Source organism: Eretmochelys imbricata, chromosome 9 (assembly GCF_965152235.1).
Source record: "Eretmochelys imbricata isolate rEreImb1 chromosome 9, rEreImb1.hap1, whole genome shotgun sequence".
Taxonomy (NCBI): Eukaryota; Metazoa; Chordata; order Testudines; family Cheloniidae; genus Eretmochelys; species Eretmochelys imbricata.
The window spans coordinates 4,311,355-4,334,809 of NC_135580.1; the positions used below are offsets into that span (position 1 = coordinate 4,311,355).

The 23,455-nt window shown below is 47.2% G+C and overlaps 1 protein-coding gene across 1 annotated transcript in view; it reads right to left on the reverse strand.

Moving 5' to 3' along the window:
* Nucleotides 1-1,411: 1,411 nt before the first annotated feature.
* TPRG1 (tumor protein p63 regulated 1) overlaps nt 1,412-23,455 on the reverse strand; it is a 95,770-nt gene continuing 73,726 nt past the window's right edge. The window contains exons 5-6 of the mRNA XM_077826958.1: nt 4,435-4,588; nt 1,412-1,606 (exon numbers count right to left, since the gene is read on the reverse strand). Coding sequence (XP_077683084.1) covers nt 1,412-1,606; nt 4,435-4,588 — 349 coding nt within the window. The remainder of the gene's footprint in view (nt 1,607-4,434; nt 4,589-23,455) is intronic.

Below are 23,455 nucleotides of genomic sequence, written 5' to 3' on the forward strand. Positions count from 1 at the left end.
AGATTATTTTATTAAAATCTAAATGACAATATACTGTGATGCTGATCCTTAAAAACCAACAAACTCTGAGACCCAATTATACTAGCCACTTATCTATTTAGCCAAAATATTCTGAAGAGTCCAAAAAATAATGTGTCTGGTTTTGTTGGATTTTCCCCCATTCTAACATCTTATGCAGAATATGAAAAGTTTATGAGTAAACATTTTTTTTTATCCTTTAAGATTTGTTTCAAGATATTTATTTCACTGTTGTCTTTTGCAATGGGTCTGATCTGAAAAGAGTTCAGAGCAATGAGAGTCTTTCCAATGACTCTGAAGGGCTTTGGACCAGGTGTCATGTGACCAGAGAAACAGAGAAAATTCCTTTCCAGATGTGTCACTGGGTTACTCCAGAGATTCTCCAAGTGATCCAAACAGAATTTCAAACACAGCGGCTCTTTAAAAAAACAAGAGAGATCTTAAAGGGCAGCACTGAGGATAGTGTAGGATGTCATTTCCAGGCACGGATTGACAGATATAGATGCAAGCACAAAATAATATATCCGGCATGTGAGAGAGTGCAGATAGCTAAAGGCTCGTATCAATTCCGGGCCACCTCCAGAGATCAGTTAAACTATTTCTCTGTAGCGTGAATGTTAGTCCTGACGTTTGAAGCAAGCACCTACTTACTGTGCTGCAAAGTTCCTAGAACCCCGAGATGGGAAACAGACTTCAGAGCCACATGGTCCCTGAAGAGGCAGTGGGTAGCTGTAGGTCCTGCACTGCAGATTTCCAGGGACACTGCGGGTCTGTCTACGCAGCTCACAATGCAGCGCGGCTGCAGCAGCTCTGTGACGGGGACAGTGTAGTCACGCTCCCGGCGATAAAGCGCTGTCTGTACCGGAGCTTTTCAAGTGCTAAAACTTTTGTCACTCGGGGGGGGTGTTTTTTCACACCCCTGAATGACTAAAGCATTCTCACTGAGAGAGCCCGTGCGGACACAGCCCCAGTTTTAAGCAGTGCAGCCACTGCATTGACATTAGCAATGGGCCGGCTGGGCTAGACAGCTTAGTTTGGGGTGGAGTTTTTACACAAGAGATGGGCAACAGCTGCAAAGATTCAACTTCAGATCTGAACTTCTCCCAGAGTTTGGCAGGGTTCAGGTGTGGAGTCCTGGTTTTGATTCATTTCTATTGCACACACCGTAAAGAGTTTATAATGCATCCATATTCATACACAGTAAGGGCTGAAAGGCCCAGGAAAAACGTTGCAAAGGGAGGGAAATTTGCCCCTGGGGGCAGAGGGCCAGCACAAGACCTATGCATCACTTAACCTTTGCATCTTTTTAACCTCTAAAAGAAATGGGGCTATATGCAGAATTTAAAGGACAGTGACATTAACAAATAAAAAACACTCCCCACCATGGAGAGCTTCAAAAGCCAACACTCCCACGGGCAAGGGAATAACCAAGTTTGTTTCGGTTCCCGATGAAAGACATAAAACCCATGTAGGTGTTGATCAGGAGGGGTTGATTCAGGACCACAACTCCGCTGGTTTTGCCTGGCGCCGGGTTCTTGCTCTGGGCGGTCTGAATGGCCCGGACCAACTGAGTAGTGAACTCGGACATCTATGGAAGGAAGGAGGAGATGACAAGAGTGAGAATTATGTGAAGTTCTACGGAAAAAGCTGCATGTTGTGTTTGGCTTCCTTTCTCTAAGCTTCAGTTGCTGAAAGGAAAGCAACCTGTCTCGTCCGTGCACTGAGCGCTCAACTGTCTGCAGCAAATAATCCGTGTAAGTGAATCCTCCTCAGTTTGCTATGGATGCATATATACAGGCATCTCCTCTTGTCCCTCAGCCACCCCTCTCCCTCCCCCACCCCCAAAGAACATTCCTCTGTCCACCCCAGTGGAAAAATGGCAGAGGCCCAAGGGTTAAAGATTTTAATACCAATGTCTGGGTCTCTGGGCTGCCCAGACCTGCAGAAGAGCTCTGTGTAAGCTCGGAAGCTTGTCTCTCTCACCAATAGAAGTTGGTCCAATAACAGATAATACCTCCCCGACCCACCTTGTCTCTCTAAGCTCTAGGGATCCACTTCCTGTGCGTGCAAGACAGGGACTTTTTGTAGAGGATCAAGGACCAGAGAGATCAGGAAGTGACCTCCAGCCCTTAAAGCCATCCAGAGAATGTGAAGAAGCCAAGCAAGGTGCATAAAAAACAAGAGACAGACAGGCTGGGTGGAAAACTGACACAGGAAGCCAAAATAGGTGAGAAAGTGGTGACAATGGAGACAAGGAAGAGGGAGAAAGTTTGTCCAATGTGAATGGAACTGAACACCAGGAGTATGGGCTCATTAATCACAGTCAGAGCTCTCAGGAAGGAGCTTGTGAAGAAAGTATATTTGTGTAGAAGTGAGCTGAGAATCCTCCAAGTGACATATCTGTGATATAACAGAAAGAGAGAGAAGGCTCCTTGTCTCATAGCCAGAGCAACAAGAACACCAGTGACCCGAGTGAGGCACAGCATTGTCTCGGTTTGGAGAGACTATGATTTAGGAATGAAGAGGGTAAATAGTAAAGTGGGGGGAAGCTACTATTAAAATATTAAAATATTAAAAAGAAGGGGGAAAAGATTTCTAAGTGGACCTAGGCCTAGAACCCCAGGTCGGGAGCTTGTCTTTCTAGAATGGGCAGAACCAAAACCCAGGATCCAAACATCCCCAGACTTGGGCTCCAGATCCCAAAGTTTGAAAAGCATTTGGATTCAGTGCTCAGATTAGATCCACAGCAACAACTTCGAGCAACGAGCTCGGATCCCTACCCAGGTTCTGATCCGGGCTTATGTTTCAGGCCCATTTCTCTTTTTAAGCAAACGCAGGGCTGGTGAGACATTCTGGGCTGACAGTGCTGGAGACTGATGTGCTGTTTCTCCACAGCCTGGGATGTGTACAGAACTGGGGATGTGTCAGAACAACGCACTGCCACCCCTGTGCTTCATCACTGACCTGGAGGGGAGGGGAGGTCAGGCCCCAAGCCCATTGCTCACTCTGTTCAGACTCCCAGTTAGTGACAATTGTAGCGGTGGATTTTCTTAAATGGACACCTCTCTGGGAGCAACTGCACTCAGATGGCCCCCTCCCTGAATCCTTCTCACACAGACAGCAACTTCCAGCTGCTGCAGAGGTCAGCCTGACCCCAACCCCTAGATCTGAACCCTGTCTTCCCCCTAGTCTCCCGCAGCGTTTGTGTACATGGGGGCGGGTCAGCAACTGAACCTGGATCCGAAATTGACAGCTGTGCCCTATCCCCATCATCAGCTGAACCAACACCTAGCATCCAAACCCGTCCGCCCCCACCCAGTGCTCGAGTCCCAAAACAAGATGTGTCGGAAGGCCCTTCTGGTACCGTCACTCCTGAATGAAGGTAACGCAAACTGGGGCAGCTTCTCCTGCCCGCAGGGAGCCCCGTGCATCCTGTGACAGGAGCTGCCGCACTCGCCCTGAGCGCCTTTGCTCCGCCCACCGGGGACCACACCGCACTCCTACACCGCCACGGGCTCCCCTTAGCGCTGAGTGATCCATCAGCAGCACCAATCTCCGGATGAGCCCCTGGCGCCTCCTGGCAGTGGGCAGAAATCCCTCCCCACTATCAGCATGGAGCAGCGAGCCAGCAGCACTGATCCCGGTGTGCTGCTAAATACAGCTCTGCCCAGCACCAGTGGGGACCATGCTGGGGGGGGCACCTGCTCCAGAACCCACTGGGGTGAGTGGTTTTCTCTTCACAGATGCTGCAGTCCCCCGCAGCTCTAGCTGAGAATAATGGACAGCTCCCCTCTCCTCTTCCCAACATCCCAAGCCGTGGGAGTTGCTAAGGAGCTAAGCACTTTTTGAATGTGAAAAAATGCCCCTGAGTTCTTCTGAAAATCTGGTCCCATGTGACCTGCTTAAAGTCACATGGAATCTCTGTCAGAACCAGGAACTGAACCCAGATGTTCTAAGTCCCAGCCCAATGCTTCAACTATAAGATCGACCTTTGCCCCCTTGACTCAGAGTAGATCCTAGCTCCGTTCAGACTTAACAGGTCTTATATCCCTTTTTTATTCTACGCATATGTTAAATCTGTACATATACTGTCATACGAAAAGGGCTGCCTTTATATTACACAATCAGTAAGTCTAATTTGTGAAACACATTTGCTACTCATATAGCATTTCTATAGCAGGGCTGTATATTTTTGATCCCGAGGGAAATGCACAAGCTTTCGTCTCTCTCATATGATCACATTGGTTCATAAAGAAGTTCTCTCAGTGTATTGCTATCACTTGAATTACTGAATGCAAGGAGAATTAAAAAGGGTACAGTTAAGAAATTTAGGCCCCAAACAAACATGCCTTTCACCTTCCAGGCATTCCACAGGTATGTATTTCTCCTGCTATCCGGAGAAGCCATGCTCCATACCTGGCAGATGGCACTGAACCTTTCAGTGCTATTCTTCACTGGATGTTCTGTGAAAGTTGCATAAGGGATATCTGTGGCCCACGGGTTCCAACGGGACAGGGCAGATGGCTCTTTCAGATTATCCCAGTAGATCCTCAGGCCTTCTCCCTCCCTCCTGGAGAATGAGCAATTCAGACAGAGAAAGGTGTATTACGTCGGGCAACTCGTAACGGAAAGGTTATCAATCATCCTGGACAGGTAGCTTTTTTGGAAAAGGGTTGATTTGATCACAGTCTATAGCTATCTACATGGGGAATAAATACTTAACAGTGGGCTCTTCACTCTAGCAGAAAAAGGTCTAACATATCTGGGATGGACAGTCCCATCTTTCAAATGAGAAATTTAGGGTTTTCAGCTGCATTCCTCCAAAAAGCTCTCCAACTTCACTACATTTCAGTACAGTTAAAAGTTGTCTCCCCATTTTCTTCTCCCATATTGTCTCTATTTATAGTGTAAGGGCACCCCAGTGCTATAAACCACTGGATAGGGTCGGTGATTAGCTTTCAGAACATGAGTGCTGGTAGTTATAGACCTCATCTTGGGCAAATAGGTCACTTGATCAGTAGAGTTAAAAAAGGACTTCCCTTAAAAACTATGGGCCCAAAACAGAAGCAGTTACACAAACTCCCTCCAATTCCAGGATATGAAATTCCTTGTTTTGCAAAACTAAAACATCCTAAAACCAAATCCTACATCCAAGCTGAAGTCACTGGAGTTCCACCAGCATAAAACTAGTGCAGTCCAGTGGAGAATCAGGCCTATTGTTAATTGTAGATCTATTTTTAAATGTCAAAGCACTTAAGCACTTTCCTGAGGTCAAAGCATGTACTTAAAGTTAATAATGTGCTTAAATGCTTTGCTGAATCAGGGCTTCTAGGGATACAATATTATGTACTTGTAGCCTCCCATGCACCCCCTCATGGCCAGCAGTGCCTCTGCAGATGTGCCCTGCTAACGATTTCTCCCTCAACAGGCTTCCGTGACAAACTCCACACAGGGTTTTCTTCCCCGTTCCCCAGCCCTTCTTTGGGGTCCGAGTTTATTCACATAAACAAAGCTCCAAGATTAAATCTTACGTCCCTAGACACCGCCCATTGGTTTTACTCTCTGGTTGGGTCAGTCCCAGGCCTGTAATCTCACTAGGGAAAATTCTCATCCCAGGTCCTTCGGCTGGAGTCTGCTCAATCCCAACACTCTCCAACTCACCCTACTCCCAGGCCTTCCCCCGCCTGGGCCTTGCCTGCTTTGGCAGACCAGGCCCCTACAGAGCTAGAGCCTCATGTGCCCAGCCCCCAGGTATCAGGGTCTTTCTTACTTCCTGCAGTTTTCCGAGCTTCCCCCTTCACTGCAGCCACCTGCTGCCCTTCAAAGGGAATTACCAGATCCAGTCCAGGTGTGCCTCAGTGGTAATCACAGTTGACTAGCCCCAAACCCTGCAGCCCTTAAGTGGTGAGCCAGCATGTTATGTACATATAAAAGGAAACATATGTTGGTGAGTAGTGGGTTTGCAGGCCCAAGTTTTGCTATGGTCCCCTTACAAGTATGCTAGTGGAAGCTGAGGGTAGTCATGACCTCATACAATCAGGTCCTTGGTTTGTAGGTACCATGGCAAAGGAACAATAATGTGCCCAGGTAATCTCATGTGTTCCCAGGACAACATTACAATCCCCTGGCTGGAGAGTGACTGTGAGCAGTCTCTAAGGTGCCACAAGTACTCCTTTTCTTTTTGTGAGCAGTGGTAAATACAATGGTGGGAAATACAACGAGAAGTTCGCCAGGCCTGACCGTTCTGAAATGTGAGTTTATGGTTTCATTCGTGGTTCTTAATTCAAATGGCGGCCAGCAATTCAGCCAACCCTTTTTAACCGAATCCCTTCTAAGTGTTCGCTAGCTATACAATATGTAGGTAATGAAACCGGAAGGCTTATTGTTCTAAACCGCTGAAACCAGCCCAGAACAGGAGAAGATCTTTTTATTTGTCTATAAATTAAAATCTGGGCTTTCAGGAAAGAAAAGCTAGTACCTACCTGCTCTGCCACCGCAATGCTTCAGAGTTTCCTGTGTTTAGGAAACCTAGTCCTTTACTTAGGAGTACAGCCCCTTTGGGGATATTATTGTGGTTTCTGCATTTACTACTATGTTAAAAAACAAAAAATCAGACTGATCCAGGGTTTTCTTTGTAGAGTGTACACACTGCAAAATATAGTAAGGATCTTGGCACAAATAGGAGAGGTGCTTTCAGACTTCGGACAATTATATTGGAAATTTGAAACTCAGTAATTTTTGCATCTAATCCTCTCTTTTTTTCCTGAAGATTAGAGACCTTTCTCTAAAAAAAATTTTTTTTTAAAGGAAAAGATTTCAGTATGTACCTTTAACACTGACATTTTTATCTCTATATACAGCACTTCTCCCCACTCCCCAGCCTGGCAACAAAACCCAAGCTCAGTGAATATTTTACGTGTGTGCAGTTAATGGAGCATTCAGGCTTCAGTCCATTCAGAGATCTCACACAATGGAATATTAACTGCGTCACGTGTCAATTTGCGTGCAGATTTCATTCTGTCCAAAAGGAATGTACATTTGCCAATTCCTCCTGCCAGGTCAGCTGCCAAGTTAGGTTCATAAGGAGGGTCCCAAGGACCCTCACCTACAGCACACTGTCAGTTTCATAATTATAGTAACATACAGAGCATGGAGCTGAACTAAACCTCTGTTTCTTCAAAATTTTGAGATCTGCATGCATGTCTCAGCCCTGATGGGGAGCAGTGGCAATCTTTTCTGCTGCAGAGATGTACATGGGATAAGCAGCCACATCAGAAACGAAAGCATTAGGAAAAGTGAAACAGTTAGGCTGAGACTTTTAAAGTTAATTTTAATGGGAATTGGGCATCCAAATCCTGTAGACAGCTTTGAAAACATGAGCCTTAAAGTCCACACGCTAGCAGGGGAGGAGTAAACTGCTCCTGATGGCAGAGTCCTGGCTAACAAATTGTCACCACAATGGTAGGAGTGGCACAGAATTTACTACTTTCTGGCTCCAAATGTCTCCACCACCCTGAGCTAAAGGAGAATCTCCATGGGCAAGACACAACCACCACCAAAAGCCCCACTGAGATTGAGATGAGCATTGATTGCCATCTTTATTATGAGTTGTGGATTGCGGTGTGACATTACAGTCAGCATTAACATGTCTCACCTGAATTATAAGCTCTAAAAGCTGTGAGTGAGCTGAAATCCCTGACAGAGATTCAGCTGCCTCTAGATGGGATGATACAAAAAATATGTTGATCTTTAAGAGAGGCGGGATGGAGGCTCATTTTCCCCATCCCGGTAAGTGGGGAGAGCTTGGTTTTAAATGGCCAATTCGGTCCACGGTTTCACATTATTGTTCACTGCACTGCAAATATATGTGATAATTTACAGATGAACTGTGCTTTAAAACAACTGATAGGGCTTTCTACTGCATTTCATTACACAGGCCATGTCCATAAGGTACTCAGGCACCATGCTGATGTCTGTGGAAGAAGGACCTGGACAGAACCCCTACATGCTATGAATTCTCTGGCTGACGATGCTCTCATCTGCTCCTAGAGATCTTCTGGTTTGCAAGCACCTCTTCCCCCTCACTAAATGCCACGTGCGGGTCCAGCCTTCTGTGAACAATGGGGGATTCGTCACTGGATGAAAACCAAAGGCAGGAAAGTTCAGTGTGAAAACCGGAGAAGTTTGAGAGTAGCAGCCGTGTTAGTCTGTATTCGCTAGTTTTTGTAAAGTCCAGCCACGAGGAAGTTTGCGTGGAAGGTTGTTTTTTTATGCCGGGTGGGTTAAGGGAACCATTGCTGTGGCCTCTTGTGGCATGTAGTAGTTTAGATAGTTTAGTGTCCTTTTTCTTGTGTAGAGAAGCAAAGTGTGTGTTGTAAATGGCACCTTAGAGACTAACCAATTTATTTGAGCATAAGCTTTCGTGAGCTACAGCTCACTTCACCGGAGAAGTTTCCTTAGCCGTAATTTTGGAGAGAGTGGACGAGTTTCCCCAGGGGAACTGGTGGAAGGCCTACTGCTAGAATTCAGAGTAGCAGCCGTGTTAGTCTGTATCCACAAAAAGAAAAGGAGGACTTGTGGCACCTTAGAGACGAACCAATTTATTTGACCATAAGCTTTCGTGAGCTACAGCTCACTTCATCGGAATGCATCCAGTGGAATGCATCCGATGAAGTGAGCTGTAGCTCATGAAAGCTCATGCTCAAATAAATTGGTTCGTCTCTAAGGTGCCACTAGTCCTGCTAGAATTATCATGCTTGGGACTGGACAAAAGCAACAACAAATATACCAAAGGGAGCAAACTGCACTGATCAGAGGGTCAATTGCTTTGACTACTGTTCTAAAGCCATGTCGTTTCTCTGTCCCCGGGTTACAAGTAGGGACTAGCGCACCTTACTCTCCTCCTCGGGTCTCTCAGCGACCTGCCACGAAAGTGCAAATCCATCTCCAATGGAAATTTTTAATAATTAGCTGAAGCCAAGTGAAGCAGCCTAATTGACGAAAGGAGGGAAATGGCAGCTTCCATCATCTCAGCTAGCTGCACCTCTCCCCTACTCATCTCAAAGCTCAGCAAGGGAATTACAAACATAGCCTGGGGCAGCAAACACAGATTTACAAGGAAGCACAGACATTTGTTCTTGCTCAGAAGGCTGGGTGTGTGCATGTGGCCAAAAGGAGCAAATAGAGGCAAATGGAGCAGAAATTTGCAGAGTCCATGCATTTAAAAGGAGGAGGAAGAAGAAAAACTTAAACCCTTCCCATTAAAACAAAGGTCTTGGCAATACAAAATGCTACCCCACTTTGTTTATTTATCGACACAAAGGAAGAAGCGAGTTGGCACCTAATATTATGGGTATTAAATGCTGGTTTTCTAGTCACTGAATGACCTCAGACAGAATATTTTCCATTACAAGAGCCCAGAAGACGCTGGCACTGAGTCAGACAGTAAGATTTTCAGAGTGTGTTTACATTCTATCTATGGCCCGGGGCTGTTCCAAACCCATAGGCAGGTGCTGCCTTTATCTGCTCTTTGCTCACCTGGCTCCTAACCAGACCATTCGGAGGCTTTGGGCTCAGACAGGTTAACTATTTGCTGACTCTGGCAGTCAGAGGGGCAAGGAACCTCAGGGACATTTATAACCCCAGGGGGAGAGATGGCAACACCAGGCTGTCATGTCTCCAGTGGCATATACCATGAATACATCGAATAGTAGAACGCTCTTTAAATTAGCAGACTAAGAGCCAGTGGCTGGGAGTTGAAGCGAGACAAATTCAAACTGGCGATGAGGTGCACATTTTCAACAGTGGGTAATTAACCATTGCACAGCTCACCAAGGGATGTGGCGGATTCTTTGTGGAGTCCTAGGATGGAGACTGCATGTCTATCTAAAAGATACACTCAATTACACATTATTGGGCTGTTGGCAGGAATCACTGGGTGACATTCTCAGGGCTGTGTTATGCAGGAGGCCAGACTAGAGGATCACCATTGTCCCTTGGAAGCTCTGACAAACTCCACCCAAAGCTAATCCTGGGGGCAATCACCAGGTCAGGTTATGAGATCAGCGGCCAAAGGGACACACTAGAGAAAACAGCTGAGAGTCACAGAATCGTGTATTATAAGCAGGTGGGTACATTTAACAGGTTCCTTACCCCAGGTCTATTTTAGTACTCCCCCCCTATGCCTCATCCTGACCCTCTTAGGGACTGCAGTGCAGTCTCCATGGCCCAGCTTTGAGAAAATAGTCTCCTTAGGAGCTGGAATATCTGTGGTTCATACCCTCTCTTCTTTGCTTAGCTTAATTGGGCCTATCATGCACTGGCTCCTCTCTCTTGGGTAATATGCCTCCAAGAGATGTTGTGAGAGGTTACACCCTTTATACCACACAACCTGGAAGAATGATAATTACACACTTAACAGCGCTATTTACAAGGCTATTAGCACAGCCTAGGAAGAGTGAATTAAAGGTGGGGTATAAAGAAGGGGCTTTACCAATAACCCAGGGGGTTAGTCATGCTTTCGGAAGGCTTGGTTGCGGAGTAAGGTAAAGATAGATATAAGGGGACTCACAAGGGACTGTGCTTGGAAACAGAGGCCCTGCCTATCAACCTGGAGCTCACTCATCAGTTCTGGACTCCGCCTCCGTCTCCTCCTTCCTAATTCCCCCTTTACTCTGCCCCCTCTGCCCAGCCGGACAGAGCGCATTAAATCCTGAGTGAAACGCATCCTCGCCTATGACTCTGTCCCGGCCTACACACTACCCAGTCTCATTTCTTAGCACGGAATCCCATCTCCTTCTCCCTCTCTTGTCCCCGTTTGCCTTCTCCCTGCCACCCCCTATGCCTAGAATTCCCTCCTCCCTGCGTGCCAGTCCTCCTTCCTACCTTCACATCCCGCCCCTCCTCCGTACTCAGTCCTGCTGTTCAGACTGCAAATGCCCCCCATGTCAGTTAATATACAGTCAACTGCGCATTGTACTGAATGAGAAGGAACTAAGACAGAACCTTCTCCTGGGTGTCTCAGTGCATTTAGCTCTGTCTCCCTGGCATTCAGCATTGTAAACTACTTGGGATGAATCTCATATTATACCAAGCACAATGTCAGTGCACATATAATGAAAGAGCAAGCACAAGCTCCTCTGACGTCTATAATAGGCCTCCCGGCATGATTGGGACTATCACATCAGTGGCAGACTTCCCCACTGCTGCCCGGGAGTCTAAAGTCTGTTATATTCATGGCCAGGCCAATCCTTAAGGGAGTTTTCACTCTTTAGTATGCAGTTAGGTCTCTACACACCAAAACTCTGTCTACTCAGAAACTTGCACTTCTTGAAGAGACAAGTTTACACAGAGATGTAGCAGAGCTCTGTGTAAATCAAAAGCTCGTCTCTCTCACAACAGACGTTAGTCCAATAAAATATATTCCCTCACCCACCTTGTTTCTAAAATTAGAGTGCCCATCCAGCCTTTTTTGCACAGTTTTAACTAAATCGGTTTAAAATCACACCTTAAATTGAACCAGTGCAATTCTGCAGTTAGATAAGCCCTTGGTCACAACACCATAGATTCCAGCCTCTTGTATGTCAAGATTTCCTCACCCCACTGAGGCCAAAGGGCCCAATCCAAACTTTTTGCCTAGCCACTCTTTCCATATGGAAGCAAAAATGAATGTTTCATTTATTTTTTTCTCTCACGATTAAAAAAAAACATAATAAAGTAAAGCTGCTTTGTTGTTTGGACCAAAGACAATGGAGGACTTTAAGCTCCTCCCTAGATCAATTCAGCCACAGCTCCTTTCCATAGTTTTACATTGTGCATTTATCCGGTCTCATCAGATATACAAAGTCACAAGGATCTTGGTTCAGTACATCTCTGGTTAGTCTGGTGACTCATTTCCCCTGTACACTGCAATAGCACAGAATTACGAAAAGAATAGACATATGGAAACAGACCACAGCCATACAGCATAGTGTGGTATACTGCCTGTCATAAATATAAAGGGAAGGGTAAACCCCTTTGAAATCCCTCCTGGCCAGGGGAAAGCTCCTCTCACCTGTAAAGGGTTAAGAAGCTAAAGGTAACCTCGCTGGCACCTGACCAAAATGACCAGTGAGCAGACAAGATACTTTCAAAAGCTGGGAGGAGGGAGAGAAACAAAGGGTCTGTGTGTCTGTCTTATACTGGTTTCTGCCGGGGATAGGCCAGGAATGGAGTCTTAGAACTTTTAGTAAGTAATCTAGCTAGGTATGTGTTAGATTATGATTTCTTTAAATGGCTGAGAAAAGAATTGTGCTGAATAGAATAACTATTTCTGTCTGTGTATCTTTTTTGTAACTTAAGGTTTTGCCTAGAGGGGTTCTCTATGTTTTTGAATCTAATTACCCTGTAAGATATCTACCATCCTGATTTTACAGGGGGGATTTCTTTATTTCTATTTACTTCTATTTTTATTAAAAGTCTTCTTGTAAGAAAACTGAATGCTTTTTCATTGTTCTCAGATCCAAGGGTTTGGGTCTGTGGTCACCTATGCAAATTGGTGAGGCTTTTTATCCAACATTTCCCAGGAAAGGGGGGGTGCAAGTGTTGGGAGGATTGTTCATTGTTCTTAAGATCCAAGGGTCTGGGTCTGTAGTCACCTAGGCAAATTGGTGAGGCTTTTTACCAAACCTTGTCCAGGAAGTGGGGTGCAAGGTTTTGGGAAGTATTTGGGGGGGAAAGACGCGTCCAAACAGGTCTTCCCCAGTAACCAGTATTAGTTTGGTGGTGGTAGCGGCCAATCCAAGGACGATGGGTGGAATATTTTGTACCTTGGGGAAGTTTTGACCTAAGCTGGTAAAGATAAGCTTAGGAGGTTTTTCATGCAGGTCCCCACATCTGTACCCTAGAGTTCAGAGTGGGGGAGGAACCTTGACACTGCCCCAGGAAAATTCCATCCCATAATGCACCATGGGCCAGATTTTCAAAGGCAGTTAGGCTCCTAAAGATACAGATAGGTGCCTAGTGGGATGTTCAAAAGGTTTTAAGAAAGTTAGGTGCCTAATCTCATTGAGCTCAATGAGAATCCGTTCTTGTTGGGGGATAGGGGCTTATTTAGTTTCTAGCTGGATTCCTCGCTGAGGTTCTCAAGGAGCCTGGTCCAGCTCCTATGGTAGATGTAACCACAATACAGCTACAGCAAGAAACTCCTTCAAGTGAGTGGAGAATGCATGCAGAAGACAAAATTTCTCAGTGAAGTCTCTTTCCCCCTCCCATGAACTTTCTGTGACAGATATAACGATATCCTGCAATATCCCGGACAAATCTTATTGAATTGAGTTTAATACCTTTGGAGTCTATTGTATCAAAAATGCAACTCTTTATATTTTCATGTGAGATTGTATGCAATTTAGGAGGAGGGGGATGCTAATCTAATTCCCCTGGTTATCAGCCTTTTCAAGCCACGCCCTGCGGACGTTCGCATATACTAGTTTAAATGGGTTTCTCCAGGGACCCACAGACAAAGAAAGGATTTTTGGATCAATATCCTGGTTTTACACAGCCTCAGGCCCGGCTTCCTGATCCAGCAAATGCACAGGACCCCTGCTCCACAGAGGGCCCCAATAGTTAGGGAAGGATTGGAAGGACAGGGCCTACTGAGGCCCCATAAGACTGTGTGCTTGTTCTGAGCTGAGGCTGTTACACATTTGTGAACACAAAAAAGACCCCTTTAGTGGTTTGAAGGTCACACTTGCCAGAACCTCTGTTGGAGATAGTTTTTTGGTGGGGGAGGGGATGTCCAGTAACCCTATAGCAGGCATGTAGGTTCTTTTATTGTTTTAATGTTTCCTCTGCAGTGCTTTTACCTTAGGAATAAAATAGACTTGCCCAGGAAGCATTGTATGGTAACGTATAACTGTTGGCCATCACTCCGCTACTCTCAGAACTGAAGAGAGAGCAAGGAGGCCTATTTAGGCAGACTTTCTTTGGCTGGCAATAACACAGTGAAGGCAGGGAACTGTGCAACCTGGAACTACCCCGATCAGAAGGGAAAGAGACACGAGTCTCCACCCAAGAAAAGCAACCACTGGGGAGCCAGGAGTTTGAGAGTGGGTGCCCTCACTGAACCACTATGGGGAAATACAGGCGCCATTGCCCTGAACTGTGATACTTACACCTCGGCATCATTAACTGACTCGTAGGGTTGCCAACTTGGTAATATTTAAAACCCGGACAGCTGGAACCTCCCCTGCCCCGCCTCTTCCCCCCAAGGCTCCATCCTGTCCATTCCTCTTCTCCGCTTCGCCCAGACGCTCACTGCTTTTCCCCTATCATCCCCCACCCCTCAGGTCAGGAGGGACTCACCTGATTTGCCAAGGTTGGGAGCTACAGCTGCCCGACGCAGGTAGGAGGTGGCCCCAGCTGAGTAGGGGCTGGCATGGGTGATGACCCAGCACCTCCCCAACTCCCTCGCCTGTAGTAACCAGACTTTGGGAGTCTGGTCAGTAGAACTGACTAGACACTGTCAGGTCACCTTTTCGACCAGAAACCAGGCACCTGGCCACCCTATAAGTGAGTGATTTAAAAAACAGCCCAAAGTCTAGCTGCAGCACCAACATGCTCCCTCTTGGAAGGGGTTGCAGATATGACAAGCTCCTACCAGTTAGAGCCATGGGAATGAAGCCAGAAGGAAACACTGGAGTCATCAGGCACTGTACATGGTATCTGAAATGTGCCCACTTCTGGCAGGACAGGAACACCCTGGATAATGCCTGCACAACATAGAGCTTCTACCGTCCAATCCAAGGACATCTTTTTAGACAATGCCTCGCTACTGCCTTGCTGTGATAATCCTGCAAGGATTTGCAGCTCTGTCTTTTATAGTATGTTAATTACTCTCACTGTTTTAGGAGCTAAGTCACTTATGGAAGGTATTTTCATCCCGATAATTGTACGTTTCCTGGAGGTCTTAGCAGGGTACTTCACGTCCTCTGTTCTATTAAATGCTTTAGCAAAATATCCCAACTTCCAAATGTTGAGTGTTTTTTCTGTTTTTTTACATCTTAAAGTTTAGCAAAAGAACTTCAAACTTTTGATTTGACCCACTGTATTAAGATTACAGGGACAAACCATCCCGATGAATCGAAAGAATAGCAAATATGGCAGGCGACCAGTGGCTTAACGGTGAAGTCCTAGCGGATCTTAAACATAAAAAAGAAGCTTACAAGAAGTGGAAGGTTGGACATATGACCAGGGAAGAGTATAAAAATATTGCTCGGGCATGTAGAAATGAAATCAGGAGGGCCAAATCGCACCTGGAGCTGCAGCTAGCAAGAGATGTCAAGAGTAACAAGAAGGGTTTCTTCAGGTATGTTGGCAACAAGAAGAAAGCCAAGGAAAGTGTGGGCCCCTTACTGAATGAAGTAGGCAACCTAGTGACAAAAAGCTAATGTACTCAATGCTTTTTTTGCCTCTGTCTTCACTAACAAGGTCAGCTCCCAGACTGCTGCGCTGGGCATCACAGCACGGGGAGTAGATGGCCAGCCCTCTGTGGAGAAAGAGGTTGTTAGGGACTATTTAGAAAAGCTGGACGTGCACAAGTCCACGGGGCCGGACGAGTTGCATCCGAGAGTGCTAAAGGAACTGGTGGCTGTGATTGCAGAGCCATTGGCCATTATCTTTGAAAACTTGTGGCGAACGGGGGAAGTCCCAGATGACTGGAAAAAGGCTAATGTAGTGCCAATCTTTAAAAAAGGGAAGAAGGAGGATCCTGGGAACTACAGGCCAGTCAGCCTCACCTCAGTCCCCAGAAAAATCATGGAACAGGTCCTCAAAGAATCAATCCTAAAGCACTTACATGAGAGGAAAGTGAACAGGAACAGTCAGCATGGATTCACCAAGGGAAGGTCATGCCTGACTAATCTAATTGCCTTCTATGATGAGATTACTGGTTCTGTGGATGAAGGGAAAGCAGTGGATGTATTGTTTCTTGACTTTAGCAAAGCTTTTGACACGGTCTCCCACAGTATTCTTGTCAGCAAGTTAAAGAAGTATGAGCTGGATGAATGCACTATAAGGTGGGTAGAAAGTTGGCTAGATTGTCGGGCTCAACGGGTAGTGATCAATGGCTCCATGTCTAGTTGGCAGCCAGTGTCAAGTGGAGTGCCCCAGGGGTCGGTCCTGGGGCCGGTTTTGTTCAACATCTTCATAAATGATCTGGAGGATGGTGTGGATTGCACTCTCAGCAAATTTGCGGATGATACTAAACTAGGAGGAGTGGTAGATACGCTGGAGGGCAGGGATAGGATACAGAGGGACCTAGACAAATTGGAGGATTGGACCACAAGAAATCTGATGAGGTTCAATAAGGATAAGTGCAGGGTCCTGCACTGCTACAGACTAGGGACCGAATGGCTAGGCAGCAGTTCTGCAGAAAAGGACCTAGGGGTGACAGTGGATGAGAAGCTGGATATGAGTCAGCAGTGTGCCCTTGTTGCCAAGAAGGCCAATGGCATTTTGGGATGTATAAGTAGGGGCATAGCGAGCAGATCGAGGGATGTGATCGTTCCCCTCTATTCGACATTGGTGAGGCCTCATCTGGAGTACTGTGTCCAGTTTTGGGCCCCACACTACAAGAAGGATGTGGATAAATTGGAGAGAGTCCAGCAAAGGGCAACAAAAATGATTAGGGGTCTGGAACACATGACTTATGAGGAGAGGCTGAGGGAACTGGGCTTGTTTAGCCTGCAGAAGAGAAGAATGAGGGGGGATTTGATAGTTGCTTTCAACTACCTGAGAGGTGGTCCCAGAGAGGATGGTTCTAGACTATTCTCAGTGGTAGAAGAGGACAGGACAAGGAGTAATGGTCTCAAGTTGCAGTGGGGGAGGTTTAGGTTGGATATTAGGAAAAACTTTTTCACTAGGAGGGTGGTGAAACACTGGAATGCGTTACTTAGGGAGGTGGTAGAATCTCCTTCCTTAGAAGTTTTTAAGGTCAGGCTTGACAAAGCCCTGGCTGGGATGATTTAATTGGGGATTGGTCCTGCTTTGAGCAGGGGGTTGGACTAGATGACCTCCTGAGGTCCCTTCCAACCCTGATATTCTATGATTCTATGATCATTTATCATTTGTATTACCAGACCACTCGGAGTCCAAGTCATAGATCAGGAGCTCTTTGTGCCTGGCGCTGTGCAGACACAGAACAAAAAGACAGTTCAGTTCATGCCATAAAGATCTTATAATCTAAATATAAGACAAGAGACAACAAATGGAGAGCAACGGTTGGGAGAGGACAAGGAAACCATGACAGTACTGGTCAGCATAGCAGGCTGTAGTCTCAGCACACCAGCACTGTCAACCTTGTCAAGATTTTTGTAGGCTCCGTAGCCACGGAATTGTAAGGAGGGATGTGAAGGACAATGAGGTAGTTTTCTTGAGGGCTACAGGGAGCTCCTCTGAGTGAGACAAGCAGCATGGGAGAAAGCATGGGAGGTGCTGGTTTGGAACTGTAATAAGAGAGCAATGAAGGCTGGGACCATCAACTGACTGGAGGCAGGAAGTGGGGAGCCAGTGGAGGGATTTGTAAGGGAGAGAGTTGTAAGGACCAAATGCCAAGTTTGGATCTGGGTTCAGACTCAATCATCTCAAGAGTGCAGATCCAGGGATTTTTGTTCAGGCTCATCTCTAGTTATTGGATGTTATAAATGGCCCAGTCCAACTCTGGATGGTTACCGATCCATTGCAAGTGGATCCAGCCATTGGATCCCACCATGCTTCTAGGTCCTTTGAATCTGGGGAGTGACTAATTATTGTTTCTAGCTCTAGAGTCTCATGTACACCCATAGGTGCAGACCCTGGGTCTGACACTTATCTTGGACAGGAGGACCCTGCAGTCCAGCCACCTAGAACCCAGAACCAGTGTCACAGCCCTCCTGAGCCCCCAGCCCCCTCAGCATCCACCTGGCTGTGGGCAGGGGGGTTTCTGGTGACATCCTTCAAGGACAGCGTGGCCATAAAGCAAGGAAACACAACCTCACCAAAGGAATTTCTTAACCACAAACACTTTACTCTTAAAAATCACAAGGCAGTTACAGCCCTATGAAAAATGACTAGCTCCTGAACTCAAACCCTCTCGACATCGTCACCACCCCTGTGAATTCTGGGTTTTGTCCAACTCCTTTAGGCAGGCAACTCTTCTGGCCCTCTTGGCCTGGCCATCTTGCTTCTGGTGGTGGAATAGCCTCCTTTGATTCAGGCTACACGGAAAGGTTTTACTAGGATAGCTACAACAGTTAGAATATGAAAAAAAAAAAAAAATCACATCCCTCTGCCAGTGAAAGCCCTAGCAAAGACCCAGTCATAGCAGCAAAACAATCATTTTGCTGGTGTAGCTTATTTCATTCAGGGAACTCGTATAAGCTATGCTGGCAAATGCACTCTTTATCAGTGTAACCGTGTCTTCACTAGGAAGCTTTGCCGATATAGCTATACTGGCAAACCTTTTCTAATGTAGACAAGGCCTAGGAAACCATTCCTCTTAAAACTGTCTGTGTCCCTGTGCTTCTACTGAGGAATTTCCAGGCTCCAAGCCCCTGTCAATGTCTAGGTAGAAAATCATTCCAAGTCAATGGCCCTGCTGGTATCAAACCCATTGCTTCACTACGGTAGAGCCATTCCATGTAGCTAGTCTTTGATTGTTCTATCACCTTTTCCCAGACATAGTCTGTCCACTAGGTGCCCAGTGCCTGCTACAATATGAATGCTTAGAGACGCACTCAAGGTGACATTCAAAATAGAGGCTGAAATACAAGATGGCATTCACAAAACCAAAATGGAATTCTTACGCCAATGTGGACATATCCCCCAAGCCATCACACTGGATGCTGGACCCCCTGCCTTCAGTACTCACCCAGAAAGGCACTGCTGGGTCATCACATATGGTTAAATTCATCTCTGTGTGGAGAACAAAGTGTTTGTGACAGATTGGGGATGTGCCTTTTGTTTTGTGAACCCCTTTTTGACTGTAACCTCTATGCTGGATTAAGAGACATCCAGTTTATATTGCAAACCAGTCTACTCTTGACAAGGTCAGTCTACCCTATACACCTCAGAGAAGGCTACCAATGAGAGAACCATCAAGGGCCATCATTGCTGCATGACTCATCTCTGCTGGAACAATGGATTTTCTACTGACCAGGCCATTGTCTTTGAATGACTCTACATAGAAGTTGACAAGGGGCTGCAGCCGGGAATTCCCACAGCTGAAACACAGGAGCAAAAAGCGGGACAGAGACTGTCTTAAAAGGTGGCTGCTGTTTCGAGCAAAGCAGCCAGACCACCACCACAAGCCAGAAAACGAGGCTAAGGAAAGAAAAGGCAGGAAGGGCTGCATACCCTAAGGAAGCTGAGCAAACCTCAGACACACAGGCGGGGAAGATCAGACTCAGAGGGAGTGTGTTCAGGATTTTGTTGTTGGTGAAAGATCTGTGACCTTCTAGTGCTGTAAGAGTAAAAGTGTATGTGGCTCAGAAATTCCTTTGCTAAGCTGGTATCTCTTTGCTTTCCTGACACATTGTCCCGGAAGGGTTTGACTATAAACCAGAGCTCCCACAGCCAGGTGGACACAGGGGGGACATATCTACAGAACTAGGAACTCCAGAGGGCTGTGGCACAGGTTTATGAGTCACGGCAGACTGCAGGCTCCCGCTGCCCAAGGAGGGTGTCAGGCATGGGGTATGCATCTGGAAGTGCACATGAGAGACGGAGGGCTAGAAACACCACTAAGTCACTCCTCAGATAGAGGGGCATTAGGAGACTGTGGGGCCCAGGACTCGGGCCCATTTACAACAGAGTGGTGTCTGCCCAGAGGGAGGACAGGGCCAAGTTATAACAGTAACAAACAGCTTAACTCCTCAAAATATGACACAAGTGGTACACAGACCTTCAGCTGGTCCCCACTGCACAGGAAGGAGTTTTACCCATAGACAGAATTGATACACATGCTGCCTATAACACATTCTATATCTAGACTACACTGGTACTGATACCTGGCATATCTGACTGGGGTGGGCCAAAAGGTATTTCAGAAGGGGAACGTTTACATGCCCCGCAGGGCTAAAAAGCACAGCACAAATGCCATGACTCAGACGCTGCCTGGAACATGTAATGAGGATATTTAACTAGATCATCATTTTATATGTTGATTTATTTTCAACTGGAGAAAAAAAAAACCCACCTACAAACATACCGATTTAGCCTTCAGATGAATTTTTGGTGTTACATGTCAGCTCTTTTCCCCCCACACTTAGAAATTTGCATAGTAAGCATGTCAAGACCCAACATGCAAGGGAAGGAATATACAGAAGGCAGAGCTAAGTCTTGGAGACATCCTCTCCCTGCCTGCACTGCCAGGAGAACAGAGATCTGCAGGGGGGATTCTGAGAATCTGCATCTGGCATCATTGGTGGAAGGCCCTCAGCTCAACGATTCATGCCTTGTCCTGGTCTGATACAGCTTACATTCAGGGCATAGGCATAGGGTATGCATCCGATGAAGTGAGCTGTAGCTCACGAAAGCTCATGCTCAAATAAATTGGTTAGTCTCTAAGGTGCCACAAGTACTCCTTTTCTTTTGGCATAGGCTCTGTTCACCCTGTGCTTTTTCCCAAGAGGATGGTGTGTCGGGGACTGTGTTTGCTTTGTTTTGGGTGAGGTTTTTTAATTCACATCCATGCATTCACAAAGCCGAGAGGGAACGTTAGTTACACATCAGGGAACGGGTGCAGGGCAGAACAGCGGTGCTGTTCCAGAAGAGCAGGAAGGGATACAAAGGTGTCAGTTTAAGAGCTTTTCTACATGCAGATTGTAGCCGCCCGCCCCCCCACCCTCCCAGCTCCTAAAGGACCCATTGCAACACCCACAGCCTCTTTTAGACAATTTTATTATCCAAATTTAACAAACACAACACAGTTCCTCAGCCCACTCTGGGCTATGGTTCCTGGGGCATTTTCCCCAGTCCTCACAGGTGCTCACTGCCTCCCCTCCCAGGAGACTCTGGCACTCTTAGCTCCCCAGGTCTCCCTATTCAGTGAGAGCCCCACATCCACTCTCTCTTCCCTTTTCCTGACTGGCTTTCAGCCTGACTCACCCAGGTTTTCCCGCACCAGATCTTTTCCCCTGTAGGCACAGGTGCTCTCTTTGAAAGCTCATTTGCGTCAGCTGATGCAGAGGAAGGGCACTGACCCTGCTCCCCATCCCTGTAAAGCCATGCCCACCCCTAGGCAAAGCCTTCACTGTCCATACCCTTCCCAAGGCACCGACCATAAACCTTCAGCTCCTTCTCCAGGTCTTCAAGGTCTCTGCCCCAGCGTTTCCCTCTCCCTCAAGCTTACCAGCCCCAAGGGTCAGGCGACCCTCTCCTTCTGAATGGCCCAATGCTCTGCCGGCCAGCTGCTCTTTTTCTCACCGTATCAGCTGTAGCGGGCGTTCTACAGCTGCCTGTTGCTGTGGCCGATCCCCAGTCCTCATGACGGGACCCATAAAACCGGAGTCCTCTGTCTCTCCTCCCACAAAGGACCCCTGCTTTTGCCCTGGGCCCTTATCGGAGTCCCCGTGTGCTGATGAGGTCCTGTCTGCATCCCCACTGCATGCTGATCAGCCCAAGGCCCTGTCTGCATCCCCTTTGTACTGTCTTTGGCCTTTGCCATGAGCTTCTGCTCCCCGGTACCCTTCTCTGCCTTGGTGCCTCTATCTGGGGAGGTATTTCCTTCGCTCTGCAGGACTCTCCACAGGATGTCATTCTTCCCAAGTTCCCTCGTCAACGGGCAGAACTGCCCGATGCATCCCATAAACACTCAGGCCACCTCCTACCCGTCCTGGTCCAAACCTCTCAGTAATCGCACCCCCACCTGGGCACCCAAATCTTCAGAATCCTTGTTTCCCACCATCTGAGCTCTTAGTGGGGCAATAACTTCTAATGTGCCCCATCTCCCCCCAGCAAAATCATACAGCCCCCGAGAACCCCCCCGTCCTTGCCCCTTTTGGGGCCATGGGACCAGAGTCTCCTCCGTTTCTTCTGCATTTGCTGCACAGTCTTTAAAGCACAGTTCACACAGGGGCAAATGCTTTTTACGTGCCCGAGTCACCCACAGCCAAAACATTTCCTGCATTGAGCTTCACACCTCAGGGTCCTCAAGCCCCTCTCTCCTGCTTTATACCTGCACCCACCGGTCCTTTCCCGGTGTGGGATCTCCAGGAGCTACCGCTGCTGTTCCCTAAGCATGGTCAGTCACGTCTGTAGCTCTGGCTGCACCTCCTGCTGCTTCTGTCGTCTGGCTGCCTGCGGACACTGGAGCAGGAACTCCTGCCATTGCCCCATGCAGCAGCTTGGGAGGATGGAGCTTCTTTCAGCAAAGCCTGCTTCCACATGCTTCAGCTCCATCAATTCCTGGTCCCCCGAACTGGATGGAGTATCTGTCAAATGCAGGCTTCAATTTCCCCTCAATTCCAGGAGCCAATGACCGGCCCACATTCTCTGCCAGGTGCAACGAGGCAGGACTTCTCCCCAACTCCCACAATCTCAAAGAGAGAGTTTTATTGTCCAACTTAATACCAAAACAATTTTGCCGCCCACCCTGGGCTACAGTTCCTGGGGAATTTCCCCCTTGTCCTTTCAGCTGCCTCCCTCCCAGGTGACTTTGGCAGCCCAAGCTCTCCAAGTTTCCCTATTCCCAGGGAGCCAGCAGTGAGAGCCCCACATCTGCTCTCTCTGCCTCTTTCCTGGCTGGCTCTCAGCCTGATTCACCCGGGCTCCCCCTCACCGTGTCTCTCTTTGTCTGTAGGCCCCGGCACCCTCTTTGAAAGCTCATTCGGGTCAGCTGATATGGCAGAGGTGCCCTGGTCTTGCTCCTTCTCAAAACAACCCTCCAACATGGGCTCGTTTAGGCTAAGTCGATTAGGAACAGGTTTAAGCTAAACCAAAACAAGGGCATCCACACACAAGAGCACTTACATACACCAGAGCAAATTTGTGTAGAGACAAGGCCAAAGCAATTAGTCTCCTTCCAGTGACCTTCCCCCATGTTTCATCTGATGCCCTCCTGTTGGTTGCATTTCCTGCTTCAATCCTGCCTTACAACCGCTCAGTACATAAAATTATGGCACTTTGCACCCATGCACTGGTAAATCACACATTGCACCTCTGAATTTGGCCCAGGTGCATTTAGAAATGTAGAAAAATAGTTACGCAAACCCTTTACGCCTCGCTGAGATGGGGTATGTATATTGCCGCACTTCAGTTTGCCTTGAGAGCACCAGGATACACTGGTGAAACAAGGCCTGCATGTAACATGCCAATCGGCATGGGGCTTCCGTTCATATACATGGGATTCTTTATAAAGTGGTTATTCCTCGGGCCGTGCCCTACGAATGTTCTCAGAAACGTCCTATGTGCAGCAAAATATCTT